The 22,451-nt window shown below is 40.9% G+C and overlaps 1 protein-coding gene across 3 annotated transcripts in view; it reads left to right on the top strand.

The window, feature by feature from the left end:
- The window catches only part of ATF2 (activating transcription factor 2), a 97,046-nt gene extending 74,802 nt beyond the window's left edge, over nt 1-22,244 (top strand). For 2 of the 3 annotated variants that reach the window (XM_069733183.1, XM_069733184.1), the window contains exon 12: nt 15,068-22,244. In XM_069733183.1, coding sequence (XP_069589284.1) covers nt 15,068-15,294 — 227 coding nt within the window. In that variant the 3' untranslated portion in view covers nt 15,295-22,244. The remainder of the gene's footprint in view (nt 1-15,067) is intronic. The other variant, XM_069733185.1, reaches the window with a different exon arrangement.
- Nucleotides 22,245-22,451: the final 207 nt, after the last annotated feature.

Genomic DNA, 22,451 nt, shown 5'->3' with positions numbered 1-22,451 from the left:
AAAATCAGCACACTTTTCCGCAACATGAGCACATACCCTCATCGTTCGGAAAGGCCCGGTGATGCAAATTTCCCAGCTTTATAAAAATCCAGCCTCCTCTATCCTTGTGCCTAAAAAACAGCAGCCATGGGTTCTTCTAAGTAGCTGCCTAGCACTCTGAAAATGGTGGAGGTCCACAAAGCAGGAGAAGTCTATAAGAAGGCCATTTTCAAGTTGCCCTTTCCTCAGTTCAAAATGTAATTAAGAAATGGCCGTTAACAGGAACAGTGGAGGTGAAGGGATGGAAGACCAGGCAAAATTTCAGCAAGAGCTCCTCATAGGATTGATAGAGAGGCAAATCAGAATGACCGCATGGCTGCAAAAGACTTTCAAAAAGATTTAGCAGACTCTGGAGTTGTGGTACTTTGTTCTACTATTCAGAGACACCTGAACACATATGACCTTCATGGAAGAGTCATCAGAAGAAAACCTCTCCTGTGTATTCACCATAATATTAATCGTCAGAAGTAAAGTAATGCAAAAGAGCATTTAAACAAGCCTGATGCTTTTTGGAAACAAGTCGTGTGGACCGATGAGGTTAAAATAGAAGTCTTTAGCCACAATGATCAAAGGTATGTGTGGAGAAAAAAGGGCGCAGAATTTTAGGAAAAGAACATCTCCCCAACCTATAAGCATGGGGGTGGTCAATCATGCTTTGGGGATGTGTTGCAGCCAATGGCACGGGGAACGTTTCACGGGTAGATGGAAGAATGGATTCAATAAAATTTCAACAAATTCTTGATGCAAACATAATGCCAGCTGTAAAAAAGCTGAAGTTGAATAGAGGATGGCTTCTACAAATGGATAATGATTTTAAACACCCGTCAAAATCCACGATTGGCTACCTCAAAAGATGCAAGCTCAAGGTTTTACAATAAAATGTGCAGGTGGACTGGGCCCTGGGTGTTATGATCTGGTGGCCTTGGAGCAGAATGAGACGTACTCTGGAGAAGGTGGCACCTGTACTGACCGCAAACCCTGAACCTAGCAGCGCAACTAGAAGTAGCCGTGGGGGGTACCTAACGCTCCCTAGACCCCTTGACACAGCCTAAGAACTAACTTCCCCTAAAGACAGAAACAGGAAACCTATCTTGCCTCAGAGAAAATCCCCAAAGGATAGACAGCCCCCCACAAATATTGACTGTGAGAGGAGAGGGAAATGACATACGCAGACATGAAATCAGGATTTAGCATAGGAGGCCATACTAGCTAAAAAGAAAGGATAGAACAGAGTACTATGCGGTCAGTATTAAAACACTAGAAAATATCCACCACAGAAAATACAAATCACCACATCTGACTAAAGACATGGAGGGTATATCTGCATCTCCAGAGACACAGCTAGGCTGCAAAAGATCCTTCACAGACAAAGCTGGACAAGACGAAACATGAAAATGCACAGAACTATAAGGTCCACAGCAGGTGGACAGCAAAAAACAAAGCCAGGACTTATCTTTGAAGAAAAGCACAGCAGAACAGGAGAGACCAGAAGGGATGTGAATCCTCCAAAAACAATGGACAACTGGCACTGACTAAAGGATAAAGCAAGGCTATATAGCCCAGCCCAAATTGCAAAAAATAGATACACCTGATAAATGCTGCGATCCAACTACTGCAGCACTACCACTCATAACCACCGGAGTGAGCCCAAGAGCAGAATTCACAACACCTGGGTTCCTTCTGATGCATGACAGTGCTAGGCCTCATGTGGCTGGAGTGTGTCAGCAGTTCCTGCAAGATGAAGACATTGATGCCATGGACTGGCCCACTCGTTCCCCAGACCTGAAAACAATCAAACACATCTGGGGCATCATGTCTCGTTCCATCCACCATTGTCATATTGCACCACAGACTGTCCAGGAGTTGGCGGATGCTTTAGTCCAGGTCTAGGAAGAGATTCCTCAGAAGAACATCCGCCGCCACATCAGGAGCATGCACAGGTGTTGTAGGGAGATCATACAGGCACATGGAGGCCACACACACTACTGAGCATCATTTCCTTGTCTTGAGGCATTTTCACTGAAGTTAGACTGCTTGTAATTTGATTTTCCACTTTGAGTTTGAGTATTACCATATTTCAAATCCAGACCTCCATGGATACTAATTTTGATTTACATTGATCATTTTTAGGTTTTATTGTTCTCAACACATTCCACTATGTAATGAATAAAGATTTACAACTGGAATATTTCATTCAGTGATATCTAGGATGTGGGATTTTAGTGTTCCCTTTATTTTTTTGTACAGTGTATATACTGTATATATTATATGTATATGTGTGTAATATTTTTTGTTACTTAAATACATGTATTTAAGGCTAAAATTCATTTTTGCTGGTGGGTTTCAATACAAATGTTGCACCCTTTGGCTTTTTATAGTCTCTTTGTTTTCCTAGGATCCAAGAAGTATCGTTTCTCCTTGCGGAGAGTGACATGTTAAGCATGTCGAGGTGAGGAGACTTAAAGCCGCAATGCTCCTCTGGGAAATATGCAAATTGTCTCTTCAGAGAGGAAGAGGATAGAACTCTAGTGCCACCTATTGGTATCCTAAGTCATGTGACAAGGCTCGTTAAAGGGTCGACATTGACTGTTAGGATTGCTACTTCCAATAGGTGGCACTAGAACTCTAGTCCTCTTCCTCTGTGAAGAGACAATTTGTTTTCCCGCACATTCAACTTTGTTGTGGTCATAAATCAGCGGAGAAAAAAAATAAAAGTGTTGAAAACCATCAGAAGGAGCTCACTGACGAATTCTCGCTTAACACATTCTGTAGCCAGCAGTAGCTAGTGCAACACAGATGCTCGAGAAGGCAAACAGCACAAATTTTTTAATTACCGAAATTAAGTTTAGCCAAAAATACATGTATTTATGTAAGAAATAAAATGTCTCCAAGGGTGGAGAACTCCTGTAAGCTGGCCATACCCGCGAGGTAACATTCTACCGACCCTTTGTTTGTCACAGTTCTTTCTCCTGACCCTCCACCATGCTAATGTCCGTGTGCTGCCTGATTTTTTATTATACATATGACAGACTCACTGAGTAAGTCCTAATCTCAGCCTCAGCATCAGATCAATATAGAACATGCTCTGAGTTTTCTCTCGGATTCCTGATTTTCACGGATGTGTTAATGGATAAGTGAAACTCTATGGGTCCAAGTGCTGTCCGAAAAAAATAAAAAATAAAAAAAATCACACAGCACTTGGACAGTACACACGGATATGAAAATTCACCTTGAAATTTAAAGGGAACCTGTCACCAGATATAACGCTGTTAGCCTACTTATTAACCTCATATTTGCTGGTTAATAGCATTAATATGCTGGCAGCGTCTTCACATAGCCGAATGCAGCAGGTAGAAAATGATCTTTATCATTCGGTTTCAGTCATAGGGGCGGTGCCGGATCAGTCACCACTCTGAGTATACAGAGCGGCCGCTGTAACCGCACTACCTGCCCTGTCTAACAGCAGGCCACAATGTAGAGCCAGTGTCAGTCAAGGCTGGGGCGCGGTTACAGCGGCCACTCTGTATTCTCAGAGGTGACTGAACCGGCATCGCCCCACCCCTATGACTGAATACCTAATGCAGTCTGGGAGAAAATGATCTTTATCATTCAGTTTCAGTCACAGGGGCGGTGCCGGATAAGTCACTACTCTGAGTATACAGAGCGGCCGCTGTAACCGCACCACCGGCCTTGTCTAACAGCAGGCCACAATGTAGAGCCAGTGTCAGTCAAGGTTGGGGCGCGGTTACAGCGGCCACTCTGTATTCTCAACGGTGACTGAACTTGCACTGCCCCACCCCTGTGACTGATTACCAAATGTAGGCGGGAGAATAAAGATCATTTTTTTCCCACTGCATTCGGCTACGTGCAGGCGCCAGACAGCATCATAATGCTGTTAACCTGCAGATTAACCCCATATCTGCAGGTTAGCAGCGTTATTGATGGTGACAGGTTACCTTTAAAAAATATAGCCAGTTTAATGGTGAGGTCTCATATAAATTCAATCCCTTATGGGGGTTTGTCAGGTCTTAGGATACGAGTCTGCAGTTACTCTTTGTGACTGCAGACTTGTGAATGCTCACAGCGACCACGCTGCGAGCTGTCAGGTTTCTCCAGCGCCGGGAGCAGGCAGTCCTGTGACTGCAGGTATGTGCTTTACATACTTCCAGACACATTCTGATTAGACATGTCCAGCATCGCTCAATTCGCTTGCATTGAGCGTGACCGCACACGTCTAGTCGGCACGTGACTACATGTAGACAGATTGCCTGTACCAGAGAATCCTGACAGTGTGCGTTGTGAGGATTCCCCAGTCTGTAATCACATACAGTGCTTGCAGACATGTACCCTAAGGCCGGGCAACCCCTCTAAGGACAAAAACAATTGTCATTTTCCTCCTCTTCTTCCAAGTGCCATAACTTGTTTTATTTTTCCGTTAACATTGCCTTATGGGGGCTTGTATATTGCTGGATATGATGTAGTATTGAATGGCGATGTTAATTTTTCAATTTACTGAACTGAAAAGCAGAGAACAACTGCAATGAAATGGTGTAAGAAAACAAACACAATTGTGACATTGTTTTTTGGAATTTGTTTTTACGACATTCAGTTTTTTCTGGGCACTTTAAGACATGGAAGATGAGCTTTGATTGATCCAATAAGCCACACGTTTCTATTAGAATGTGTTAATAAATTAGGCATTTTACCTCCTGACCATGGAGATAATATTCCTGCATGAGCCTTACATACTGTAAGTAATGGCCGTTTAATCATGGAAGACTTATTTTCATGGATCGGTTTGCAAATTCAATTCCGTGACCTGTTGCTTTGTGGTCGGTTCTTCTGGCTGTGGATCTATTGCTCTTTTCCTTCCCTGTCCAAATGCCTGTTGTTCCTATTGTTTTTGACCAACCTTTTAGGTTCGCTCCTTTCCAGGTGTTTTCCATTTTCCCGTTTTGGTTTGTCCTATCACGTTCTGGGTGTAGCTTTATATATTATCCCTTCACTGCACTTCCTTGCTGGCTATACTTCAAGTTGTATTTGTGCTAAGGATTTCTAGCCCTTTAATGAAGGAACTTTCCCTGCTAGCCTTACACCTCTTATATTCTTGCTGTGTGTCTGTTTGTCTATCGTCCCAGTACCTTATCCTTTTACCCCTTTTAGATTTCTTGGAAGTTATCCTAGTTTTATTTATTTTTGGTTCTCCTCTGGTTCCTTAGGTGGCATGAGAAACCCCTCGACTGCCTTTTAGGAAGTCAGGTCGTAGGTGGTGTTTTTAGTTGTGGGGCTAGGGATTGACTTGTCTGTACACGGACCAGTTGGGTATAGGTTCTGCTTCCCTCTATAGTTAGGTGTTTTTAATCGTTTTTTTATTTTACAAGTGGCTAAATAAACTTTTTGCTTTTTACCTGGTTGGTGTGCCGACAAGAATCTTCTCCTTTCCTCCCCTCTATAGTTAGTCTTCCTTTACCCGTATGGAAGTATGTTATGTGCATATGTTTTACTAGATTACTTCTTGGCCATCTTATGTTGACATGCAAGTGGCATCCATTTTATTTTATATTGTTTTTTTAACCACTGGAGACCCAATTTGGTAACTGATGCCCAAAAGTTAAGATTTAATTTATATTTCCATAGTTTCCTATTAAGTTTACAGGTGAAGAACATATTTTTTCTTTTATTTTCTTTTAATGCTAGATTTATGATGCCATACTTTATGGTGGAAGTAAAACATATGTCATGAGGAGCCGTAATGAGAAAAAACTACACTGTACCGGGGGTGAAAATTGCCCCTGGATTCTGGCGAATCCTGGCAGCTGCTAATTATTCATGTGTATCTGTCTAATGTGAGCATTATAGGAAAGTAGATGCTGGAGAACGTCTGTCCATCAGAACGCGACTAGTCACCCCTTTGGCATTTGGAAGGTTAATTGAGCCTTGCCTCCGCTCTCTCCTTTTTTTTTGGCTATGATATACAGCGCTCCAACCAGCTGCTGCCGCTGAATAAATGGCCAATTTTGTCCCTGGTACACAAATTTGTAACAAATAACAAAGCTGGGAATGCATTAGGCAACATTCATAATATATAACCCACAGCTTTCTCCTTTATGATTTAATGATATTCCGGGATATTTGTAAATGTGAAGATTGTCTCTGCCATATGCAGCCACTTCATTTTAATTTGCCAGTGTCAGTAATTCAGGAGGATAAAGAAACATTTTGAATTGCATGCAAACAGTTCCTCAGGTGCTCGCGATAAAACTTAATAGCCTCCATCTTTACTTGTAGTCATTTTAAGCGGTTTTATCAGAACAGGCAATATTTTTTAATTTAAAAGAATTGAGCGGTAAAGGCAACTTTCCATTGCCATATATATTTAGGGAGCTGATTTTTGTCATTTCTGAGCTGATAAATCTTCCTACACGGAGGCACAGTCATTTGACAGGGCTAGAGAATAACATTTTGCAGTAAATTGGATCGGCATAGGCATATGTTGGAGACCGGTATTAACAATGATTGCGGGGAGGATGAGGCTATTATCCTTTTACATCTGATAAACCCACATAATGTCAAATGCACGCTCCCAATATCTGGCATTGTGCGCTGTGTACGTCTTTGATGCCTTTCCAATATCCTTGTAAACATGCCACATGTATATTCATCCGGACAGTAAATGAGGTCCTCGTGCTATGCAATTATGAGGGCTAAATGCGCTGTCATATTGGGAAAATCTGCCGTATCATATAATCATTCCTGATATTTGCTCATTCAACATAGTTGTCATTTAGTAAAAGAAAGCAGTGAACTGAATATTTACTATATAGTGTGTATGTTTATATATAATATAGATATATATATATATATATATATATATATATTATACCACATCTGTCTAAAAAATTTTACAGTACTAAAAAATGAAAAAAAAAAAAAAAAAAAAAAATATATATATATATATATATATATATATATATATATATATATATATATATATATATATATATATATATATATATATATATATATACAGTACAGACCAAAAGTTTGGACACACCTTCTCAATTAAAGATTTTTCTGTATTTTCATGACTATGACATTCACACTGAAGGCATCAAAACTATGAATTAACACATGCGAAATTATATGCTTAACAAAAAAAAGTGTGAAACAACTGAAAATGTGTCTTATATTCTAGGTTCTTCAAAGTAGCCACCTTTTGCTTTGATGACTGCTTTGCACACTCTTGGCATTCTCTTGATGAGAAGAGGTAGTCACTGGAAATGGTCTTCCAACAATCTTGAAGGAGTTCCCAGAGATACTTAGCATTTGTTGGCCCTTTTGCCTTCACTCTGCGGTCCAGCTCACCCCAAACCATCTCGATTGGGTTCAGGTCTGGTGACTGTGGAGGCCAGGTCACCTGGCGTAGCACCCCATCACTCTCCTTCTAGGTCAAATAGCCCTTACACAGCCTGGAGGTGTGTTTGGGGTCATTGTCCTTTTGAAAATTAAATGATGGTCCAACTAAACGCAAACCGGATGGAATAGCATGCCGCTGCAAGATGCTGTGGTAGCCATGCTGGTTCAGTATGCCTTCAATTTTGAAAAAATCCCCAACAGTGTCACCAGCAAAGCACCCCCACACCATCACACCTCCTCCTCCATGCTTCACGGTGGGAACCAGGCATGTAGAGTCCATCCGTTCACCTTTTCTGCATCGCACAAAGACACGGTGGTTGGAACCAAAGATCTCAAATTTGGACCATCAGACCAAAGCACAGATTTCCACTGGTCTAATGTCCATTCCTTGTGTTCTTTAGCCCAAACAAGTCTCTTCTGCTTGTTACCTGTCCTTAGCAGTGGTTTCCTAGCAGCTATATTACCATGAAGGCCTGCTGCACAAAGTCTCCTCTTAACAGGTGTTGTAGAGATGTGTCTGCTGCTAGAACTCTGTGTGGCATTGACCTGGTCTCTAATCTGAGCTGCTGTTAGCCTGCGATTTCTGAGGCTGGTGACAAGGATAAACTTATCCTCAGAAGCAGAGGTGACTCTTGGTCTTCCTTTCCTGGGGCGGTCCTCATGTGAGCCAGTGTCTTTGTAGCGCTTGATGGTTTTTGCAACTGCACTAGGGGACACTTTGAAAGTTTTCCCAATTTTTCGGACTGGCTGACCTTCATTTCTTAAAGTAATCATGGCCACTCGTTTTTCTTTACTTAGAATTTGTATTATGGCAAGAAAAAAGCAGCTAACAGTCTATTCAGTAGGACTATCAGCTGTGTATCCCCCAGACTATATATATATATATACGGTATATATATATATATATATATATATATATATATATATATATATATATATATATATATATATATATATATATATATATAATGTGTATGTATAGTATATAGTCTTGATAAAGGCTAAAGATCCACACTTGGGATCGAAACGCCGCCATAAGAGCCATTAATGAGCACCTTTTTTCTACCTTATTATGGTGTGCTGCCTCAATCTGTTTTTTTTTTAATTATATAGATGTATTAGTACTGTAAAAAAGTTTTAGACAGGTGTGGAAAAAATGCTGCAAAGTAAGAATGCCTTCCAAAGTAGAAGTGCTCATAGTTTATTTTGATCAATTAACAATATACACAGTGAATGATTAAAAGTGAAATCTAAATTAAATCACTATTTTGGTGTGACTGCCCATTGCCTTAAAACATCACCATTTCTATGTACACTTGCACACGGTTTTTAAACTAAAACTGTGGAAGGGGTCATAATGACCCCTTGACTTTTTTTCAATAATTTTTTCATTTTTTTACTGTTTTTCTCCAAGTACTGTGACTTTTATTTATTTTTGTTCTCTTTACAATATGTATTGCAAAATATGTATTTTTTCTAGTGCGTGTATGTGTGGGGGGGGGTTGTTCCAAACTTCTTAGGCTACGTTCACATTAGCGTTGCGCCGCCGTGCGTCGGCGACGCAACGCGCGACGCACGCTAAAACGCACGCAAACGCGTTTTGCGACGCGTGCGTCGTTTTCCGACGAAAATCGGACGCACAGAAAATGCTACATGTAGCGTTTCCTTGCGTCCGACGCTAGCGTCGGAAACGACGCACGTGGCGAAAAACGCCACCAAAACGACGCACGCGTCCCCTATGTTAAACATAGGGGCGCGTCGCCGCTGCGTCGCCGGCGCAACAGCGACGCACATTGGCGGAACGCCAATGTGAACGTAGCCTTAGAGAACTAACCACAGATCTTCTCTAGATGTCACTTGTGAAAATCCTTCTGTCTCTTCATGTTATCCCACACAGATGCAATAATGTTAGAATCAGGGCTCTGTTGGGCCCGAATGATCACTTCTAGGACTCTTTGTTCTTCTTTACACTGAAGATACTTCTTAATGACTTTGGCTCCAAATTTGTTCTGCATCAGGACAATGACCCAAAACATACAGCCAATCAGACACCTTCCTGATGGTATTACATGATTGATAAGTATCTGCCTGTATTTATCAACATTGAGGACACCATTGCACCTGACCAAATCCCCAACTCCATTTACTGAAATGCAGCCCCAAACTTGCAAGGAACCTCCACCATGCTTTACTGTTGCTTGTAGACACTTATTATTGTATCTCTCTTCAGCCCCTTGACAAAGAAACTGATTTCTGTTACTGCCGAATATTTCACATTTTGACTCATCAGTCCAGAGCACCTGCTGCTATTTTTCCCCTCCTTCTTATTTTTTGTAACTATTTTTCTAAACAGGTTGATACCAATAGTGACCTTACGTAGAGCAGTAACCTCAATTGTGTATATAATAACCATACGTAGGTCCCAACAATATTCTGCATGTTTAGAATTAATTGAATGTTTCCATTTGCCTGTAATTTCCTATTGAACTGCGGTTCCAAACAATAATTAAGTCAAAACATGTTTGCAAAGTTACTTTGGGCGTCCTTGCAGCAAAATTAGCGTAAAATCTGTTCACACATAAGCAAGCTCTATCGGCTCGGATCATGATTGCTGGTCTCTTTACAACATAGCAACGCTCGCCTTAACTCCTTTATGTGTTATAACATCATCATCATTACCTTACCGTTTTAGAAATGTTTGTTGGTTAGCAGAGCAATTTGCACATTTGCCATCTACAATTTACAGTGATGTATTTTCATTGGCTTCTTAATTATCTTTTTAGGATCTGCTCAGAAGGACTAAATTATTAGATTCGGCGAGCGGAGTAGTGGATGTTTTCTGTGCCCTGAGGCCAATTAATTTGTGCATCTCTGGAACAGCTGGTGGCATTTAGACTCTAAATACGGCTTATTCTCCTGAGTGCACACCATTACAGTCAGGTGCCGGCATCATCACTTGCCTGCACTTCATGGAAAGGCATCCCCATGAATGTGAAAAATAATCTTTATTTGCCACGGAATCATTGCGAGGTGTGTTTACATCACATTTATAATTAGACGCCATTAGTTCAATTAAAGCGGTTTGCAGTCGAAATTTTCAAAAACAACATCAACGCCCGTTCATCTCCTGAAGGTTGCACGGTTGACATGTCTTGTTCTTTTTCAGGGTTTGATCTAGATTTGATAGCAGAAAATATCAGACGCTGGGAGGATGTTAATGAAGCTGCTTGGCGAATGATTTCATTTGCTGGCACTCCATCTTAAAGACATACGCTCTCTCTTGGATCTCCTCCTACCTCTGAAACCGCTCCTTCACTATATATATTGCCGACTCTTCTTCCCCTTGTATCTTAAAGGGTTCAGTACCAGGCCCCATCCTCTTCTTGCTATAATCCACCCCAACTGGACAGACCATAAGCGGATTTGGCTGATATTACCACCGCTATGCAGATGACACCCAATCTTATTACCACCGCTATGCAGATGACACCCAATCTTACACATCTCCTGACTTCACTCCCACACTACCAAGAAATACCAGTGACTGTCTGACTGCTGTTTCTAAGATCATGTCCTCCGTCTGTCCGAAACTGAATCATTCCAAAACAAAACTCCTTGTGTTTCCTCCCGCAACCAACCACCTAAACCCAATATTGCCATTTCTGTGGGTGGTTCTACCATAACTCCCAAGGAGCACACTCACCTTCTTAGGGTTATATTTGACTCAGATCTTTCCTCCTCTCTCTATATCCAATCAAAGGTAGCAACCACTGAGGACTCTCAATGCTAAATATTTTTATATCCAATCACTCGTTTCATGCACCTGCACCTCAAAGACATCTTCAGAATCCGACCTTTCCTTACTGTCGATCTTATTCATTCTTATGTTGACTACTGAAACATTCTAGTAATCGGTCTCCTTTTCAGTTAACTCTCCCCATTCCAATCTCACCTGAATGCAGCAGCCAGGCTTATTTTACTTCCCAGCCGCTGCACTAATGCCTCCAATCTGTGCCAGTCATTGCACTGGTTGTCCTTCCAATATAAAATACAACATAAATTTATCATAACTACCCACAAAGCTGTTTTTTGTTTGGCTTTTTTGCTACGTTCACTAAATGCTAAAACTGACCAGCCATTGTGATTCTCCAGGTCATTACGAGTTCATAGACACCAAACATGTCTAGGTTATTTTTTATCTAAGTGGTGAAAAAAAATTCCAAACTTTGCTAAAAAATGTTAAAAAGGCGCCATTTTCCGATACCCGTAGCGTTTCCATTTTTCGGGATCTCGGGTCAGATGAGGGCTTATTTTTTGCGTGCCGAGATGATGTTTTTAATTATATAACTTTTGTGCAGATACACTTATATGAAAAAGTTTGGGCACCCCTATTAATCTTAAGCTTAATGTTTTATAAAAATAGTTTTTTTTGCAACAGCTATTTCAGTTTCATATATCTAATAACTGTTGGACACAGTAATGTTTCTGCCTTAAAATGAGGTTTATTGTACTAACAGAAAATGTGCAATCTGCATTCAAACAAAATTTGACAGGTGCATAAGTATGGGCACCCCACCAGAAAAGTGACATTAATATTTAGTAGATCCTCCTTTTGCAAAAATAACAACCTCTAGTCGCGTCCTGTAGCTTTTAATGAGTTCCTGGATGAAGGTATTTTTGACCATTCCTCTTTACAAAACAATTCCAGTTCAGTTAAGTTTGATGGTCGCCGAGAATGCACAGCCCTCTTCAAATGATCCTACAGATGTTCAATGATATTCAGGTCTGGGGACTGGGATGGCCATTCCAGAACAGTGTAATTGTTCCTCTGCATGAATGCCTGAGTAGATTTGGAGCGGTGTTTTGGATCATTGTCTTGCTGAAAGATCCATCCCCTGCGTAACTTCAACTTTGTCACTGATTCATGAACATTATTGTCAAGAATCTGCTGATACTGCGAGGAATCCATGCGTCCCTCAACTTTAACAAGATTCCCGATGCCGGCATTGGCCACACAGCCCCAAAGCAGGATGGAATCTCCACCAAATTTTACTGTGGGTAGCAAGTGTTTTTCTTGGAATGCTGTGTTTTTTGGCCACCATGCATAATGCCTTTTTGTATGACCAAACAACTCAATCTTGGTTTCATCAGTCCAGAGGACCTTCTTCCAAAAAGAAACTGGCTTCTCCAAATGTGCTTTTGCATACCTCAGCCGACTCTGTTTGTGGCGTGCTTGCAGAAACGGCTTCTTTCGCATCACTCTCCCATACAGCTTCTCCTTGTGCAAAGTGCGTTGTATAGTTGACCGATGCACAGTGACACCATCTGCAGCAAGTTGATGCTGCACCTCTCTGGAGGTGGTCTGAGGATTGTCCTTGACTGATCTCACCATTCTTCTCTGCCTTTGTTTTTTCTTGGCCTGACACTTCTGGCCTTAACAAGAACTGTACCTGTGTTCTTCCATTTCCTTACTATGTTCCTCACAGTGGAAAATGAAAGGTTAAATCTCTGAGACAGCTTTTTGTATCCTTCCCCTGAACAACTATGTTGAATAATCTTTGTTTTCAGATCATTAGACAGTTGTTTTGAGGAGCCCATGATGCCACTCTTCAGAGGAGATTCAAACAGGAGAACAACTTTCAAGTGGCCACTTTAAGTAGCTTTTCTCATGATTGCATACACCTGGCTATGGAGTTCAAAGCTCAATGAGGTTAGAAAACCAAAAAAAGTGCTTTAGTAAGTCAGTAAAAAGCAGGTAGGAGTATTTAAAACAAGAAAATGATAAGAGTGCCCATACTTATGCACCTGTCAAATTTTGTTTGAATGCAGATTGCACATTTTCTGTTAGTACAATAAACCTCATTTCAAGGCAGAAACATTACTGTGTCCAACAGTTATTAGATATATGAAACTGAAAGAGCTGTTGCAAAAAAACAATGTTTATAAAACATTAAGCTTAAGATTAGTAGGGGTGCCCAAACTTTTTCATATAACTGTACTCTCTATTGATCGCCCGTTATTGCATTTTAATGCAATGTTGCTGCAACCAAAAAAAAGTAATTCTGGCGTTTTTAATTTTTTTTCTCGTTACGCCGTTTAGCGATCAGGTTAATCCTTTTTTTTATTAATAGATCGGGCGATTCTGAACGCGGCGATACCAAATATGTGTATGTTTGATTTTATTTTTATTGTTTTATTTTGAATGGGGAGAAAGGGGGGTGATTTAAACTTTTATATTTTTTTTTATTTTTTTTCATATTTTTTAAAACAATTTTTGCAACTTTTGCCATGCTACAATAGCCTCAATGGGAGGCTTGAAGCTGGCCTAGCATGATCGGCTCACTACATAGCAGCGATCATTAGATCGCCTCTATGTAGCTGAATCCCTGCATTGCTATGAGTGCCGACCACAGGGTGGTGCTCACAGCAAGCCGGCATCAACAACCACAGAGGTCTCAAGGAGACCTCAGGTTGTCATGCTGACGCATCGCTGACCCCCGATCATGTGACGGGGGTCGGCGATGCGAGCATTTCTGGCCGTGCGGCCGGAAGCAGTAGTTAAATGCCGCTGTCAGCGTTTGACAGCGGCGGTTAACTAGTTAATGGCGGGTGGATTGCGATTCCACCTGCCGCTGTTGCGCGCACATGTCCGCTGTTCAAAACAGCTGACATGTCCCAGCTTTGATGTGGGCTCAGCGCCGGAGCCCTGCATCAAAGGGGGAGACACGACATGCTCCGTACTCTGTTTTTCAGAGAAGGACTCCCTAAAATAATGATTTCATAAGTTGTCTCACTGCTCAGTGCCAACAATTTACTGTTTTTGAAGTAATCATTTCTACTATTGCACTTTCACAGGAGAAATAAAGCATTACATTGTGCCTTATTAATAGGAAGTTTGTCAGCAGGTTCTTGCCACCTAATCTAAAAGCAGCATAATAAACGGACAGAGACCCTGATTCCAGCAATGTGTAACATACTGGGCTGCTAGTTGTAGTTTTGATGAAATCACTATTTTATCAGCAGGAGATCATCACTAGAGAACTAGTAATCCTGGTGTCATGTAGTAGTCCATATTCATGAGCTATATATAACACCATCCCCACCACTGAATGGCAACTCTCTGTGTACACTGTGCATAGGCAGAAAGCTACCAATCAGTGGTGTGGGCAGGGTTATACAGAGCTCAGTATTCAGAGAACTGCTAGATCTGCAGCAGATAAAAGTGATTTTATTAAAATAAATAAATAAAAACTACAGGAGGTAGCCCAGTAAGAGACACATCACTGGAATCAAGGTCTCTGTTCCTACATCATGCTGCTCTCAGATGAGGAGAAAAAAAAAATTGGTGATAGATTTTCTTTAAAAATAAATTAGCTTCCTAGGAAATGCACAGAGATCCTCTCTACTGCGACTTTGGTGGCTTTTTAATAAGGTTATGAATAATGGACCCCGATGTATCAGCGCACAATATGGGCTATGAAATCAGACAACAGCTTTAGATTCTAGTAGTTAGCAGGCGAAACGCAGCTAAGGGATATCATGTAGATGAAGTAGTGTAAATGTGTAGTATACTTGGGCACTAATTCTATATTTTGTATCTTTATTTTATTAGTAGATGCTGAAAAAGATGAAAGCTCCGAAGACCTTTCAATGCCTGGCAGCCCACAGACAGAAGCAATCCAGCACAGTTCAATCAGCACTTCCAATGGCGTGAGCTCCACCTCGGTGGCGGAAGCAATAGCGACCTCTGTCCTCACCCAGATGGCGGATCAGAGTACAAAACCCGCTGCCGCACACGCCACCATGGCCCCTCCTCCGGCGCAGCCGTCCGGAAGTTGATTAGAAACATATCCTATGCCAGGTTTTAGCAAATGATTGGTGACTTCAGATTGAAAAAAACAGCGAAAAGCCAGTCTTTATCTCAAGAGGTGAAAACGATGTAAACTCTCATTTTCTGTTTTACATTGTAGCCGCCATGGAACAAGTTAAAATATCTCGTAATCACCTTAACTTTTTCAAAGATTTTTTTTTTTTGTTGCTTTCAATCAATTCATGTGATCCCTTCCTCTTCCTATCGTAGAGGTTTGCCTATAGGGGCTAAAAAAAAAAATCTTAACCCTATTTTCTTGCAAACAATATTGGGAAGATCTCCTGAAACCCAGGGCAGAATTTCTGCTCTTTAGAATTACTATGTCACCTTTATACCAAAGTTGCATAGTCCCTTTTGATCTTGATTATTAAGGTCATGATGCACTAGGCGCGAGAAAGAAAGACAAAATCGCTTTTGCTTTTAATCTTTTTGCCGTTTTTTTTTTTCCTCTTTTTAATTTGCACAGCTGGAAAGGGAGAATAGCGAAGGATATTATTTATATGTTGTTCATAATTTATGTCTTCTCCCTTTCTAATGGCTTAACATTTTAGCGTTCCGGAAATCAACACACTTTTACATTCGAAATGTAGAAAACGAAAAATGAATTGCTTTTCATTTGCAAAATTTGTAGTCTTAAGTGCAATAACTTTTTAGTTGCCTTTTTTTTTTTTTTTTGCAAACCTACTGAAAATAGTGAAAAGAAACTCCATAGTCATGGAGTGCAAATACACTACACCTCTGTATATGATCCTCTGGCTCCCTAAAGACCTATATTCATACACTGGATAACTTGGAACTTATTTTTCCTTGTATTTGGAAGCGGAGTTGTACTTATCTCTTGTGTAAGCACTATCACTGTTCTGTAGCAGACTTTTGATACATGTCTTGTAGAGAGCAAGCATTTGGTTAGCTAGAAGGAGTTCTTTGGCAATTTACCTTTTGTAATATAAAGCAAGGCACTAAAATGATTATTCTATTGTTCTTTCTTCAGGAGCACGCCGCTCCCCAGCCTCCCGACTTCCTGCTTGCCAGAGAGTCGTGGCCTACTGCAGACTGGCCATTTAGACCAGCGGACATAGTCATTCTGTTGGTGTGAATTGTGCTCTCTCAGATGCTTCTAGTACAGGGGTACAGAAGACCTTCAGAGCAGCGCTTACAAGCTCTATAGCTAATAGCTTAAGAGGTTTAGACCACCCCTTAATTGTATTTTAATCTTCTAGTACATTATGTTGGAAATTGGACCCCTAAGTGCTGATCTGGGGGCAACACAATGTCTTGATAGTTAGCTCTATTGCCTGGCACCACTGAGGTTCTAGATTTGGAACTTGAGGTTTGTCTGTTTCCTCAGTTTTAGAGTATGTTTACTCCGTCTACTATGACTTTCCCCGCAAAGAGAAACGTTTCCCCCATAGATCCCCACTAACAGGCTTCTCACTTATCCAAATTTGGTCTCTTGCTTTGCACTGAGGAGGGGAAACACCCCAAAACACGTGTCTGCAAATGGAATTTTTAGTTTGGCTTCTTAACCGAAGTCATTTGGCAAGGCTAGTTAAAGGGTCGATATTCCTGCCACACTTTGTAATTAAAGTGATGGGTTAATTAGCTTCCATGAAAATTTTATTAGTTTGTGCGTGGCTAAAATATGAGGAAAAATTAGTTGGGGACAGGGACCGATGTTTATGATGGCAGTCTCGGAACAGCCCTATATAACCATCAGAATAAAAATCTTCAAATTATGCCTCAGGGGGTAGTAGGGAGCTATTAGTTTGCTTTTATCTTGGTAAATAAATGAGGTGTTTGAAATCTCTTGCTAGCCAACCTACTTATTCCCTTTTCTACAAGTTCAAAAAAAAATCTATTCTTTTATACCGTGTTACGGAATGATGGCCATCATCTTGGGCCGTGGAAGAACTTGTGGCTCATCATTAGTATGCACCACCAGTGGACTAAGGAGCAGACCAGCTTTTTTCTAAGTATGTGATTTGCTAACTGTCGAGATATTTTTGTTGCCCGGTGAAAACAGTAAAGAAGACATTACATTAACTAGAGATGAAAAAAATACATATATACTGTATTTTTCAGACTATAAGAAGCACTTTTTTCCCAAAAAAATTTTGGGTGCATCTTATAGTCGGAATATACTTACAAGTAGTGTGACGACAGCAGAAGTCGAGCGATTCTGCGGCGGTCCTGGTCCGACTCTGCAGGGCGATGAACACACTCCCTTCCCAGGCCGGGGGCAGCACATGCTCAGATTGAGATCTCTGCAATGAGATCTCGTCCCGAGATATCTGAGCATGCGCACCCGGCGGCCATTTTCCCGGAGGCCACCGCATCGCAGCAATGGATGTGCAGGGACCTACTGGCTTTCACAAAATGCCGTCGCAGACCCCACACCACAGAGCACCGCCAAACCTGCCGCACCAGTCTGGGATGGGAGTCATATCATCGGACCACCGAACACCCCCTGTGACCACACTTCACCAGCACTGCCGATTCACCCCCCAGTAACCTGAATGTAATTTTTTTTTCCTCTTTTACTTCTTAAAATTTGGGGTGCGTCTTATGGTACGGCGCATCTTATAGTCTGAAAAATACAGAAAGTTCAGGTCACATGTCTGCAATATCTAGTGTTCTTCTAGGTGCTGGGAATAGTATGAAGGTACCTGTTCACAATCCACAGTAGGAAGAACATGCTAGATGGTTGGCTTTTTTCCAATGTTAATTAGAGCGTCTGAAAGATAGTACATCTAATCATACTGGGGTTGACTTTAGAGGCCATGTACAAGTTTGGAATTTTTGCATTAACCCAATCAGTCTAAAATTAGAAGTGAAACAACACTGCAATAGATCCTAATAAATAAAAAAAAAGCAATGCGCAAACTCTCCGTAGTGTAATCCTATTGCGGTGTCATATTTTCCTCTAGTTGTCCCCTACTTTGTGCTAGCGCATATTTGGTAGGCTTGACAGAATTAGAAAAAAAAGTTAGCGTAACTGCAGGATCCGACTACACCGTGTTTTTTTGTTGTCTGTTACCATGGAGAAGCATAGATACCGTAAACACAAACTGGTAGGAAATTTTCAATCAAAACAAGTTACAAAGTTGCTTCATTTTTCGTTTTAAGGCTTTGAGAACACGTAAATGTTTGCCTTTAAACATAAAATACATTAAGTGCTTTGTTATTTACCCCTATTTGTATATTGTCAGAGAACTCCTTTAATATTACTTTAATGTGTGAGTCACGAGTGTAAGGGAGCAGGAAGGGAAGAGTGGAACCCATAGATTTTGCCAGCAATCTATGCCTGAATGTTTTATGATGCCTTCAATGTGACACTGGCTTTTTAGAAGACTGCAGGTTAAAAATTTAAAAAAAGGTATATGTATATAAATCTATATATTTATGTGCGTGATTGATAACTAACATTCCGCGATGTAAGGTAGTTAGTGTCGGAGGAGATGATTGTAAGGTACACATTCTCATTATTGAGATTGCCTGTAGGATATTGAGTCCTCTTTCAATGTGCCATTATGTATTCTCATTCACAATGCAATATTTCAAGGATCACTAGAAAAGGAAAAAAAAGTGTTTACTTGACTTTAAATCAGTTTTCTCACGATTCTTCTGTATATAAAATGATTACTTTTAGCAGCATACCTGCGACAAATAGGGGATTATGGAAGGATTTTTTTCCTAAACTCTGATTGGTTGCGGACCTGACATTAAATGAAATATTTTAACCTAAAATTATTTATTGTATTTTACATGCAAAAATCGCTCTTAAAAGTGTAGGTTACCACTAAAACTGACCTAATGAATAGCTGGAAAGTCTGAAAATAAATTTATTTGTAATAGACTTTTGAAGTTAGGTGACAGATCCAGACTTCAGGCAACTCCAAAGGACGGCCATACACATTAGACTGCTGGCTGCCCAAAGATTATTCGACTGACGGCCATCTCAACCAACTCTCCTATACACAGGATTGTTAATTCGGCTGAGCGCTCCTGTGTTCTCTATTAGAAACCTGGCGATTGACACATCGTCTGGTGGCTTATTTTAGGAGAATATGATCGTCAGTAGGCAGGTTTGGGACATGCCTGATCGACATCATTCCCAACCATTATTTGACCAGTGCCCCCATACACACTAGACATTCAGCCAAACCCGTCATTATCATCGGTTTTGGCCGACAGAAGTGTACTGTGTATGACTATAACCACATAGATACTACTGCTGTTTGATCGGTGGTCCAGACTACAAAGCCAGGCTGCTCTTATAGACCTCGGGACTACACAGTTGGCTGCTGTCTTAGAGTCTGGTCCAGGCTACGCAACCAGACTATTTTTATAGGTGGGTATTCCAGATTATACAGCCAGACTGCTGTTATAGGGGAAGGTCCAGATGACAATGTCAGACCACTACTGTTAAAGCCATAAGTCTAGACCAATCAGCCAGACTACTGATGATAAAGGGGGAGGTCCAGACTACAAGCCAAACTAAACAGATTTACTAATGCCTTTATGGTGGGGTGGGTCAGACTACATCGTTGGACAAAAATTATAAGGGAGAGGTCTGGATGACAGCTGTTACAGGGTGAAGGCCAGATGATATTAATAGACTACTACTGTAAAAGGCATCATCAAGACTACTGATGATAAAGGGGGCGGTCCAGACTACAAAGCCAGACTACACAGCCATGATACTGCTGTTATATTGGGTGGTTCGGACTACATAGCGAGACAACTATTATAAGGGAGCAGTACAGAATTCAGTTGTTGTAAGGTGCAGTCTAGATGACACAGCCAGACTACTACTGTTAAAGGCATCAGTGTAGACGACACAGCCAGACTACTGATGATAAAGGGGGCGGTCCAGACTACAAAGCCAGACTACACAGCCACGATACTGCTGTTATATTGGGTGGTTCGGACTACATAGCGAGACAACTATTATAAGGGAGCAGTACAGAATTCAGCTGTTGTAAGGTGCAGTCTAGATGACACAGCCAGACTACTACTGTTAAAGGCATCAGTGTAGACGACACAGCCAGACTACTGATGATAAAGGGGGCGGTCCAGACTACAAAGCCAGACTACACAGCCACGATACTGCTGTTATATTGGGTGGTTCAGACTACATAGCGAGACAACTATTATAAGGGAGCAGTACAGAATTCAGCTGTTGTAAGGTGCAGTCTAGATGACACAGCCAGACTACTACTGTTAAAGGCATCAGTGTAGACGACACAGCCAGACTACTGATGATAAAGGGGGCGGTCCAGACTGCACAGCCTCGATACTGCTGTTATATTGGGTGGTTCAGACTACATAACGAGACAAATATTATAAGGGAGCAGTACAGCTGTTGTAAGGTGCAGTCTAGATGACACAGCCAGACTACTACTGTTGAAGGCATCAGTGTAGACACAGCCAGACTACTGATGATAAAGGGGGCGGTCCAGACTACAAAGCCAGACTACACAGCCACGATACTGCCGTTATATTGGGTGGTTCAGACTACACAGCAAGACAAATATTATGAGGGAGCAGTACAGAATACAGCTGTTGTAAGGTGGAGTCTAGACCAGGGGTGTCAAACTGCATTCCTCAAGGGCTGCAAACAGGTCATGTTTTCAGGATTTCCTTGTACTGCACAGGTGATAATTTAATCACCTAAACACATATTGATTACAGCACCTTGTGCAAAGCTAAGGAAATCTTGAAAACACGCATGGTTTGCGGCCCTCGAGCAATGCAGTTTGACACCCCTGGTCTAGACGACACAGCCAGACTACTACTGTTAAAGGCATCAGTGTAGACGACACAGCCAGACTACTGATGACACAGGGGGCGGTCCAGACTACAAAATCAGACTACACAGCCAGGGCACATACAGTAGACCGACTAATACTGTAGGTGAAGGCCTAGAACATATAGTTACATTGCTGCTGTTATATAGGTGGTCCATATTATGCAACTAGACAGCTGGTATTGGGGGTGGGGGTGCGGTCCTGACCAAATACCCACACTTCTGCTGTAGAAGAAAGGTCCAAAATGCATCGCCGGATTTATAGGATGTGGTCCAGGCCACATAACCAGACTGTTTCAGCTTATAACTAAGAGTCGTGTCTTAAAGTAATATTTGACGTAAACCTACACTTTAAGTTGATTTGTTTCTATCAAGTCTTGGAGTACATGTAAATCAGCACGAATTAAGCACTGGATGAAGCTGCAGAAATCCAGGTTAATGACAATGCACTATTTTTTTATTATTCCTGATTATTATTATTTTTATTTTTTTTCAGCTGAAGGGGCTTACACCTTGCTTTTTTTTTTTTCTTCTAATGCCTGTTAACCTCAGCTACATCTAATGTGAATTCTGCAGGAAAGCTTTATATTTTATTTGTTGTCGAATATAAGGATAATTTGTGAACTCTCGGTTCTTAATCTCTAGCGCGGACACTTCTCACTTTATTTATACATTTCATTTTTTTTTTTTTTGTATTATAAAATTATCGCAGCTGTAAATTATGATCTCGTTGTGTAAGTGTGGAGAGAAAATGTATTTGGTGAATGGTATTAGTTTCAATATTAGGAAAACAATGTGCATCTGTGTCCTGGAAATAAGCGAGTAAATGATTTGTTCTGAAGTCCGTTTTGCAACTTGTCGACGAGTCTATGCGTAGCAATTTCTAATCTCTGGATTTAACATTTCACAAACTGTACAGCATCATTTTTTTAGTACAGTTTGCATGAGTAAATTATGTATAAAACAAACAAGACATTATTTAAAATTGTTTTTTTATATTTTAATAATCTTATTCAGTTACTGTATTTCCATTGTTTACAAAATGTCTTTATGATCTGTCTAGAAGGCAAGCACATAAATGTACATTGAAATAAACATTTTAAAAATCAATTGACCACTTAGAATTTTATTTTTATATTGGGTTGGGGTTTTCTATGCACTGATCTTCATGAGAAGGATAATGTATGTTTCTTTTGTAGGAGTGTCTCTCCCGGTAATATAGGCTGGATTTGAGCTCTGTGTGTATCCAGAGTGCTGCGGTCTTATCCCGCTTTCATGTTTCAGCTCCAATACTGTATTTATTTCCTCTCCATGTGC

The sequence above is a fragment of the Ranitomeya imitator genome, chromosome 7, assembly GCF_032444005.1.
Source record: "Ranitomeya imitator isolate aRanImi1 chromosome 7, aRanImi1.pri, whole genome shotgun sequence".
Classification (NCBI taxonomy): Eukaryota; Metazoa; Chordata; class Amphibia; order Anura; family Dendrobatidae; genus Ranitomeya; species Ranitomeya imitator.
Note: the sequence above shows the minus strand (reverse complement) of the source record. Positions and strands in the feature narration are given on the sequence as shown.